The following is a 10,537-nucleotide window of genomic DNA, read 5'->3' on the forward strand; positions in this document are numbered from 1 at the left end:
CGCGGTTGTTCCCCAGCTGCAGCCCCTGCCCCGCGCCATGCGCCCGCGGCCGGCGGCGGAGCGCAGCGGCCAGGCGCGGCCCGGCCTGGTGCGGGGCCGGGGGGGCGCCTGGACCGGCTCTACCTGCTGGCGCCCCGCAGGTACCGTGCGGCCGGGCCGGGCCCGCAGCCCGAGCGGGAGGCGGGTCTCGCGGCACGGCAGCCCCGCTCCAGCCGCCGTCGGGCCCGGGGCGGCGGGTCGCGGCTTGTCGCCGAGGGGCTTCGGACGGCGCCGACGCTTCCCATCAGGCCTCCTGAAACAGCCGGGGTGGCTCTTCGCCAGCGGCCCGGGCCGCGTCTTCCTGTGTGCGGGCGTGGGTCTGTGCCTGAGCGTGGACGTGTGTGCGTGTGTTTGCACTACGCATGTTTGCTCCCCCGACGGGCGCACGGGCCCTGCCCCCGCCCTGGGCCTTCCTGCTGCCCCGGCGCGGCCGGGCGTGTGCGTGTGCGGAGGTGCGTGCACCGGCAGCCCCGTGCTCGCGACTCCCGGGCCGGGCGGGTGCCCCGCAGCAGGCGGGTTGCGGGCAATATTTGCTTGACAGCCGGGCTCGGGGTGGCGGCGGGGGCGAGGCGGGACGGGGCTCGCGGTCCGGTGCTGCAGGCCGGGGAGGCGGCGCCGGGGCCGTACACGTCTGCCGAGGCGGTTCCCGGGAAACCTCCGGCTCCGCGCCGGGCCGGGCCGGGCCGCGGGCATCCTCCGGCCCTCGGAGCCGGGTTTGCTCGGAGGAGCTGCCGGGAGTCCGCCCCGTCGGGGATGTGGACGGCCAGGGACGCGGAGCTTGACTTCAGCTTCCAGTGCTGCAGAGAGGGGGCTGTCGGCGGTGCGGGCACGGTGGCCGCCTTCCCTCGGGGCCAGGCTCGGCGGGGGCGCTGGGGGAGACCGGGCCCTGCCCCACGCTACGTGTCGCGCGGCTTCCCCCGGTTAATCCGCAGTCGATGTAGCCCGGGCGGCGGGCGAGGCGGTGATCGCCCCTTCCCCGCCGCACCGCGCGGGGCACGTCGAGCGAGCACACGAAACAGCTGTCGGCCTCCGCGCGTGCAGCGGGATTAGCACGGGATAAACACGACTGCCCCGCTAGCAAAGGGGCCGACCCGCTCCCGAGGCAGCGCCTGAACGCGTGTCCGCCGTTTGCTTCTCGGGAGCGGAGGCAGGGCCCGGTGAGACCCGGCCCGGCCTCGGGGCCCGGCCCGGGAGAGCGGTGCCAGACGCAGGAGGGTCCCCCAGGGAAGGGCCCCGCGGCCTTGGCGCCGTGTCCCGCGCGGGGCAGGGCCCGGTTTCGTTGCTGCCGAATCGCCGGAGCGGTCCCGGCGGCGGAGGCAGCGCGGGGAGGTCGCGGCGGGGGTGGCCCGGGCCAGGCGGAGCCGCCGGAGCGGGCCGGCCGCGCCCGACCCCGCGCCAGGGCAGCCGGCGTCTGCGCCCAGTTGTCGCGGGGCAGCTCCGCGCTGGAGGACGGGCGCGTGTCCAGTGCGGGATTAGCGCGCCCGGCCGCGGAGCAAGGGGGTTTGATGCGGGACACGAAGCCGCAACGGAGGAGAGAGCGGCGGGCGGCGGGGCCCGCACCTGCTGCCGCCCCCGCGGCATCCCGGGGCACCTGCCGGCGGAGCGGGCTTCCCACGCGCGGGGCCCGGCCGCAGCCTGCGCCTTGCCCGCCGCCCCTTTGCGCGGCTTGGGGGGGCGGGTGCCCCCTCGAGCAGCCTGCCCCGGGGCTGGCGGGCTGGGAGCCGGGGCGGCGGCGGCGGCGGCTGCTGGGAATTGTTCTCTCATCCATCACCGGCAATTTGTCTAAGTGCCCCGGACAGGAGACCCGCAGCCCCGCTGGCCGGGGTCGCGGGGACGCCGCAGCGCCGGCCAAGAGCAAATTGCATTGGCTGCCCACCGCCCGCGCCGGGGCGGGGGGCGCGGGGCCATGTGACACGGGGGGAGCATGACGGACTTTGACAGGTCTTCAGCGGCCTGGCGCCAAGGCCGGAGTCGGCGCGCTAAAAATAGCCGCGGGCGGCGGAGCGGGGACGGTGCCGGGGGCGGGCAGCGCCCCCGCCCCGGCGCTCGGGCTGAGCCGGCCCGTGCCGGCAGCTCCCCGCGCCCCGGCGGGGCCGCCCGTGTGCCCGCGCCTCTCCCCGCGGCGCCGGGCTCACCTGGCGGGGCCGGGCTGCTCCGCGGGCTGCCGCCCCGCCCCGCCCCGCCCCGCCCCGCCCCGCGCGGATCGCGGGGTCAATGCGAAGTGACACGCGCCGGGCTTCCCCGTGCGGCGGCGGCCGCCTGGCGCCGAGCGCCTCCCGGGCCCGGCCGGCCGCGAGGCCCCGGCCCGTGTGGCCGCGCCGCGCCGGGCACTGCGGAGGGCGAGCGAGGCCGGGCCTGGAGGCTCGCGGGATAGCCCGGGTGGGCCCAGCCCACGCACCCCCCCCACGCGGGACCGCCCGCCCGTGTGCGCGCTGCTTGGCGCCGCGGCTGCCCCGGGCTCGGCGGCCGGGCCGGGCCGGGCCGGGCCGGGCGCTGACCCGGTATGCGGAAAGGAGCCGGGGGTGGGATCTCGAGCGCTTCTCGCTGTCATTGGTGAATATTTTATTCTGTTGACATGTTTTCTTGCTGCCGAAGCTTCCGACACCTTCTCTCTCTTTCCCCCCCTCCTTCTGCTTCTCCCCCCCGCCCTTCCCTTCCTCTGCGCCCTCCCTCCCTCCCCGCCCCCCGCCAGCCCAGATCTTGGCCGGAGCTGTCAAAACCACGCCTATGGAGATCCACAATTGGTCTGAAACGCGTAAAATCAGCAATCAAGGGGGCTTGGCTCATTAGCGAGGGGATCAGAGCAGGAAGGACATGTGAGAGAGGCGCAGTTTTGCAGAGAGCGGGACGAGACCTCAGCCGCTCCCACTCCGGGCCCCGCAGCCTCCGCCTGCCCCGGGCTGGGCCGGCCGGGCGGCTCCCCGAGGAGCGGCGGCGCTGGGGGCGCCCCCGCGGGCCCGCCTGCCCCCGCCTGCAGCCGCGGCGCGCTTCCCCGGAGCGGCGGCGACCTGCGCCCGCAAGCTGGGCGCCCCCCCCGCGCTGCCCCGCAGCCCCGGCTCGGACCTGCCCGCCCCGGGACCTGCGGATGCCCCGATGAGAGATCCAGCCTTCCCGGAGACTGCCATGGCTTACCACCCCTTCCACGCGCCCAGACCGGCCGACTTCCCCATGTCCGCCTTCCTCGCCGCCGCCCAGCCCTCCTTCTTCCCGGCCCTGGCGCTGCCGCCGGCCGCGCTGGCCAAGCCCATGCCGGACCCGGGCTTGGCGGGGGCGGCCGAGGCCGGCCTGCACGTCACGGCCCTGGGCCACCACCACCAGGCGGCCCATCTGCGGTCCCTCAAGAGCCTGGAGCCCGAGGAGGAGGTCGAGGACGACCCCAAAGTGACCCTGGAAGCCAAGGAGCTGTGGGACCAGTTCCACAAGCTGGGCACCGAGATGGTGATCACCAAGTCCGGCAGGTAGGACCCGATCCGCCCCCGCCGCCCGGCCACCTGCCCCCGCCGCCGGCTGCTGGAGTCGCTGCGCGGGGGCAGCGGCCCCCCCAGCCCGCCCCGCTCGGGGGGCTCAGGCCGCTGCGGCCGACCCGCACGTCGGGGAGCCTCCGGCGTCTGTGCCTGTTGTTTTGCGTTTATTATTATTATTATCGTTGTTATTTTATTGGGGGTTGGTTTTATTTTGATTGTTTTTTAAAAGGAGCGAGATCCGGGATGAAACGAGCCCGGGGTCGATGCGGCCCCCAGGTGTTTCTCTGACTCTCCCCGGAGTCGGGACCTTGCAAACGTGTCGTTTGGGGCCGGGCTGCCCGGGAGCGGCCCGAGCAAGCCCCCGCGAGAGCCCGGGGGTCGGGCTGCTTTGGTCCCCCCCCCCCGCCCCTTCTCTTCGGCTTCCCCCGCGCTCGGTCCCGGAGGCCGCACGGCCCGCCCCGGCGTTGGGGTTGGCGTTGGGGTTGGCGCTGGGGGGGGTTCTCCCTCCCGAGAAGGCCGATCCATTTCCTCGGGGCAGAATTCGTTTCTTTCCTTTTGAAAACATAATTGCAGAGCAAGGGAAAATGCTTTTTGCACCCGCATCCCGCCCAGGCTGCCGTGCGGGGAGTGGCCCGGCTTTTTTGCGGGGTCTGGGGGTTGCTTTTGCTGCTGTTGTTTTCGTCTCTGCCCCGCTTGCCGAGGGCCGGCCCCGCGAGTGTAACCTCTCGCTCCTTTTCCAGCCCGGCAGGGGCGGGCGCAGCGGCCCGGCCGCCTCTTTATTTTTTGCGGGGTGTCCGGGCTCCGTCGGGGCGCCTCCAGGCCCGGGGCCGCTGGCTTTCCCGGGACACCTCTGCCTCCAAACGACCCCCGGGGCTTTCCTGACCCCCCTTTCCACCCCCGCCCTCCCAGGAGGATGTTCCCCCCGTTCAAAGTGCGGGTGAGCGGCCTGGACAAGAAGGCCAAGTACATCCTGCTCATGGACATCGTGGCGGCCGACGACTGCCGCTACAAGTTCCACAACTCGCGCTGGATGGTGGCCGGCAAAGCGGACCCCGAGATGCCCAAGCGCATGTACATCCACCCGGACAGCCCGGCCACGGGCGAGCAGTGGATGGCCAAGCCCGTGGCCTTCCACAAGCTCAAGCTCACCAACAACATCTCGGACAAGCACGGCTTTGTAAGTAGGGCGCCGGGCCCGGGGCTGCTCCCCAAGCCCGGCCCGCAGGCGCACCGAGGGGCGCAGCCCTGGAGGGGAGGGGAGGGGAGGGGTGCACCAGGCCGGGGCTGAATGGCCCAGGATCTGATCCCGGAGGGGCTTGCTCTGCCGCAGGGCCAGGCCGTGCGGAGCCGCGGGCCAGGCCGAGCTGCGGGCAGCTGCGCGGGGTCCCTGGGAAGCGGCGGGGCAGGGAGAGGCAGCCCGGGCGCTGCTGGGCCCCTGCGCTCCGGCTCTCGCCTCTCACCTGCCGGCGCCGGGCCCTGCCCTGGGCGCAGGCTGCCACCGCCCGCCGGGCCCGATCCGTCCTGCGGGGCCTGGCCGAGCGCGGGGCCGTGGGGCGGGATCGGCGCCCCCGCGTGCGGGGGACGGGAGGAGGGAAGGGCGGGCAGGGGAAGCGGGAAGCGGGGGGAGGCCATGGAAGTGTTTGGGGGATTACATCCCAATCCCGAAGGGGGCTGGAGGAATCGTTGCCAGGCCGCGGCGTGAACGGGATCGCGCCCCTTGGGCTCGCGGGGGATGCGGGGGTCGCCACGCACCCCGTCTGCGGGGCTGCTCCCCTGTGCTGCGGGGCCGGGGCCGGGCAGGGCAGCGGCAGCCAGGGCTGCAGGTGCAGCGCGGGGGCCTGGGCCGCAGGTAGCAGCAGGCCGCGGACTGGGCTTTCGTTTCACTGCGGGACTTGTGCGTGCGTGCGTGTGTGTGTGTGTGTGTGTGTGTGTGTGTGTGTGTGCGTGTGCGCGCATGGGGGGGTCTCGGCTGCAGGGCCAGGCTGCCCCCCGCTGCTCCTGCCTCTCCCCGGGGTTGGGGGGCGATGAAAACCCCTGAGGGGCTCGGAGCAGCTGGGCGATCCGGGGAGGGAGCCGTGTGTCCCCGCATCCAGGCCGGGGCACGGGCAGCCCCCGCACGGGCGGCCCGCGGGGTTTCCCCGAGCCCGGAGCGGGTCTGCCGGGGGGGGCTGGAGCTGCTGGACGGAGCCGGGCTGGGAGCAGGTCTCAGGTGCGGGGGGGCAGGAGAGGCCTCGTCTGACTTGGAGGCTCCTGCCGGGAGTCAGGAGCGCGGGGGGGGGATCAATAGCCGCGCGGGTGCGGGGTCTGTAGGGGTGCATCTCCCTCCCCTGCGGGGCGGGGGCCGGGGGCCAGGGCTGGGCCGGCCCGGGGGCAAGGCGGCGCAGGGGCTGGGGCTCAGGGGGACATGCCTCGTGCTCACATTGCACGGGTGCAAGGGGAGCCCCCGTGGGGGCTGGCTGTACACCTAGCCGGGTCCTGCGGGCCCTGGCCCCGCCTGGGCATCGGGCCGGCCGCCCTGTGCGGGGCCGGGCGGGCTGTGGGGGGCGGGAGGCGCAGACGGGTTCCTCCGGGAGGGCGCAACGCAGGCACCTGCCGTGCGGCCGCGGCACGGAGCGCGGGCCCGCGCCTCCCACGGGTGAGACGCGCCCGGCGCTGGCAGCCTGCGGGGCAGCGGTCGCCCCGTCCAGCCCCGGCCCTCCCTTGCCCAGGCAGCGACGGCACCGGCGCCCTCGCCTCCTGCCCCGGGGCTGGCACATCCCAGCGCCCGCGGCTTCGCCCGGGCCCGAGCGCGGAGCCCGGGACAAGAATCGTTGTCATCGCTATTATTATTATTATTATTATTATTATTATTATTGCTGTTTATGATTGGTAATATTATTATCACGATCAGTGCCGTTATTGCTATTGCCAGTTATCTTTGTTGTTGTTGTTGTTATTATTATTGCCAGTTATCTTTGTTGCTATTATTATTATTATTATTGCCAGTTATCTTTGTTGCTGTTGTTATTAATTATTATCGCTGCCGTTATCTTTGTTGCTGTTGTTATGATTGTCGTCGTCGCGTCTGCTGCTATTCTTCCTATTGCTGTTGCTGTCCTCTGCCCCCTCAGACCATCCTGAACTCCATGCACAAGTACCAGCCCCGGTTCCACATCGTGCGGGCCAACGACATCCTCAAGCTGCCCTACAGCACCTTCCGCACCTACGTGTTCCCCGAGACCGACTTCATCGCCGTCACCGCCTACCAGAACGACAAGGTGCGGGGCCGGGGGCGCGTCCCGCTCACCCCCGTGTGCCCCGCGGCTCTGTCCCGCGTGCGCGCCCGCTGCCCGGGGCAGAGGGAAGGGCCGTGCTGGGGCCTATTCCGCCCCTGCCCAAAAGCTGACCCGCCTCCCCGCCCCCCCCCCCCCCCCCGAGCTGGTGCTAATTGACAGCTCCGGCCGGGGGTCCTGGTGGGCTTGTTTCGCTCGTAAAGTTTACGGCGAGGAGTCACGACCGATTAGCGCGCAGGGGCAGGGGCAGGGGCAGGGGCAGGGGCAGGGGCGGCGTGCAAGCGCCCTTCTCGGGCACACGCATTACTGAGCGCGGCCCGGCGGGCGAGTCCCGGGCAGCTTTTCCCCGGGGGCCGCGAAAAATAACTTCCCCTCATTACCGCCCGATGAATAATTCAGGCCAACCAAAAAACCTCCGCGGCGTTTTTACTATAAAGCTCGCGGCGTGTTAAACCGGGGCAGGCGGGCCGACACGCGGCGGGAGCCCCCCCGTCTGCCCCCTGCCTAACGCGGCGCTTTGCTCCCCAGATCACGCAGCTGAAGATCGATAACAACCCTTTCGCCAAGGGCTTTCGGGACACGGGCAACGGGCGGCGAGAGAAGAGGTACGGCCCCGCGCCGGCCGGCCGGCCGGGGGGCGGCGGGGGGGGCGCGCCCCGGCCCCGCTGCCCCTCCGCCCGGGCCTGAGGCTCCGTGTCCCCGCCGGCAGGAAGCAGCTGACGCTGCCGTCGCTGCGGATGTACGAGGAGCCGTGCAAGGCCGAGCGGGACGGCGGCGACTCGGACGCCTCGTCGTGCGAGCCCGCCCCGGCGCGCGACCCGCGGCACTCGCCCCTCGGCCCGGCCGCCAGCCCGCCCCGGCCCGGCCGCGCCGGCAGAGGTACCCCCCCGCCCCGGCCCGCCGCCCGGGGCGGCCGCGGAGCAGGGGCGGGGGTGGCCCGGGCCGGGCGCTCACCGCCCCCCGCTGCCCTTGCAGAGGACAAGCCGGGCGCGGACAGCGACGCGGAGCCGGAGAAGCTGCCCGAGGAGCGGCGGGGCAGCCCGGGCGCGGAGGCGGCGAACCCGCGGGCGCCGGAGGAGCGCGAGCGGGGCCGGGGCCGGCGCAGCCCGGACGGGGCCGCGGGGGGCGAGAGCCCGCGGGGCGCGGACAAGGACAAGGAGAAGCCCGAGGGGCGGCGGAAAGAGGCGGCGGCGGCGGCGGCGGAGGGCGGCGGGCCGGGCAAGGAGCCCTTCGCGCCGCTGCTGGTGCAGACGGACAGCCCCCCGCACCTGGGCGGGCACCTGCAGGGCCTGGCGCTGTCGGGGCTGCCGGCGCAGCAGTTCTTCAGCCCGCTGGGCGCCGGGCAGCCGCTCTTCATCCACCCGGGCCAGCTGGCCATGGCGCCCGGCGCCTTCTCGGCCATGGGCATGGGACACTTGCTGGCCTCGGTGGCCGGCGGCGGCGGCGGCGGCGGCGGCGGGCTGGAGAGCGGGGCGCCGGGCGCCGCCACCCCCTTCCCCTTCCACCTCTCGCAGCACATGCTGGCGTCTCAGGTGAGCCGGGCCCGGGGGCGGGGGCGCGGGCGCGGGCGCGGGGCGCGGGCCGGGCGGGCCGCCCCTGACCGCCTCCGTGTCTCCGGCCGCAGGGAATCCCGATGCCCACCTTTGGCGGACTCTTCCCCTACCCCTACACGTACATGGCGGCGGCGGCGGCGGCGGCCTCGGCCATGCCGGCCAGCAGCGCGGCGGCGGCGGCGGCGGCGGCGGCGGCGGCCGGCTCCCTGTCGCGGAGCCCCTTCCTGAGCAGCGCCCGGCCCCGCCTGCGCTTCAGCCCCTACCAGCTGCCCGTCGCCATCCCGCCCAGCGCCGGGCTCCTGGCCGCCGGCCTGCACGACGGCGCCAAGGCGGGCGGCAGCCGCGAGCCCAGCCCGCTGCCCGAGCTGCCCCTGCACAAGGCCGCCGGGCCGGCGCCCAAGGCCGCGGCCAAGGAGGCCCTCAACGAACTGCAGAACATCCAGAGACTCGTCAGCGGGCTCGAGGGCCAGCGGGGCGCCTCGCCCGGCCGCGACTCCCCCCAGTGACCGCGGCGCCCGGCGCGGCACCCCTATTTATTGCGGGCGGCGGCGGGCCGGGGCGGCGGGCGGCTATTTATGGAGGAAGCGGTCGTTTGTGTACATACGCCCGAAGGACCCCCGGGTATGCAAAGCCGTGTTAATTTATTCAGAGTTGTACATGGGTGTGTACATAATGTTTAGAGTTTTAACTCCTGGCATTTAATTTTGGTTTGTTTTTTGGAGGGGCGGGGGGGGGGGTCTTTCTCCGTCCCCGCGCCCCGTCTCCCGGCCCGGGACCGACTGCCGCCCCCGCGGGACCTCGGGCTCCCGCCCCGGGTTTGCCCAGGCCGCTGCTCCCGCCCGCGCCCGGGCCGCGGCACCGCAGGGCGTTAGGGGGCTTTTTTTTGTCCTCCCCCGAGGGAAACCAAAGGCGATGCCCCGCGTGTCCCCGTCGCCCCGCAGCGCGGGCTCTCGGGAGTGCAGGAACAAACCTCAGGTTTTTTATTTTCCACTCCGGAACAGCTACTACTACTACTACTAGTAAGAATACGACTACCAAGAAATTTAAATCTCGCACGGGCTCCTCTCTATATTCGTTTGGGGAAAAAAACACAAAAAAAACAAACAAACAAACAAAAAAAAACACAAAACGAGAAAAACGAAAGGAAAAAATGCCCTCCCCGTCCCAAACCAGCCCCCCAAACCAAAGCAGGGCCCCGGGTCGCGCTGTGCGGGTTGGATGACATGCTCTCACCTCTGTCAATAAAAAATACTCAAAGGCGCTGGCCAGGCTCGTGTGTTCACGCGCCGGGCTCACGCCGGGGAGCCCCGGGCCTCGCCCCCGCAGCTCGTGGCGAGCCTCGCCGGGCGGCTCCGTGCGGAGACGGGGCTGCCCCGCGTTACCGGGAGCGGGGTGCCGGGTGCCCGCGGGCGGACGGGGCCTTTGCCCCGCGGCTGCGGGCCCGGCTCTGCAAGGAGGCTGCGCGGGCGGCGCCGGGCGGGCAGGCCCCCCCCCCGAGACACCCCCGCCTCTGCGGGCAGGCTTGCAGGCAGCCCCGGGGGCTCTCCTGCGCGGCTAAAATGGTGCGCTTGGCTGCGAGCGCACGTTTGGTGCCGTGCGCCGCTGCCCGGCCCGGGAGTGCGGGACGGCGGGTCTCGGCGCTGCAACCCGCCTTGCTAGACTCGGCCTCCGCGTGGCTCAGCCCCGCAGCAGGGTCTGACCCCCGGGCCGGGGAGGTGGCGCAAGGGGAGCCGGCTCCCCCACCTTGTCGCCTCTTGACTCAGTGGCGGGCAGCCGTTTCAAGCTGCAGCAAGGGCAGCTGAGGTTGGACATTAGGACAAACTGCTGTCACTGGGAGGCAGTGAAGAGGCGCCCAGAGCTGGGGTGGCGGGCCCTTGCAGCAGGGGAGGCGGAGGTCAGGAGCAGGGTAGTGGAGGCAGGTGGGGGATCTCGGTCCTTGGAGATTTTCAAGACCCGGGTAGGCAAAGCCTCGGCTGGGACGATGCAGTTGGGTCCAGCCGCGCTTTGAGCAAGGGGTTGGCCTGGATGTGACCTCCTGAGGTCCCTCCCAACCCTCCTCGTCTATGATTTGCTTCCCATGAACATTAATTTCTGTGGCAAAGGAGAAATGCCCGAAGGGAGTCCCAAGACGTGTCAGAGGGTGAGTGTTTAGCCCCCACCGGAAAAACCCAGCCCTTTTTAAGGTCCGGGCATATAAAGTTGCCAGTGA

General features: G+C 72.1%; 1 protein-coding gene across 3 annotated transcripts; it reads left to right on the forward strand.

The window, feature by feature from the left end:
* On the forward strand, positions 1–8,976 carry TBX2 (T-box transcription factor 2). Of its 3 annotated transcripts, XM_090025363.1 has the most exons (8): positions 2,404–2,540; positions 2,732–3,497; positions 4,413–4,680; positions 6,614–6,760; positions 7,304–7,380; positions 7,485–7,654; positions 7,751–8,307; positions 8,400–8,976. In XM_090025363.1, exons 2-8 carry the CDS (start codon positions 3,133–3,135, stop codon positions 8,832–8,834), a joined length of 2,019 nt encoding a protein of 672 aa, XP_089881489.1. In that variant the 5' UTR covers positions 2,404–2,540; positions 2,732–3,132; the 3' UTR covers positions 8,835–8,976. The 3 variants fall into 3 exon arrangements, with proteins under 3 accessions (XP_089881488.1, XP_089881489.1, XP_089881487.1); XM_090025362.1 differs by lacking the exon at positions 2,404–2,540 and adding an exon at positions 1–140 and having other exon boundaries at positions 7,485–8,307; XM_090025361.1 differs by having other exon boundaries at positions 7,485–8,307.
* Positions 8,977–10,537: the final 1,561 nt, after the last annotated feature.

The sequence above is a fragment of the Crocodylus siamensis genome, chromosome 13 (assembly GCF_052110815.1).
Source record: "Crocodylus siamensis isolate JL-2025a chromosome 13, ASM5211081v1, whole genome shotgun sequence".
NCBI lineage: Eukaryota > Metazoa > Chordata > Crocodylia > Crocodylidae > Crocodylus > Crocodylus siamensis.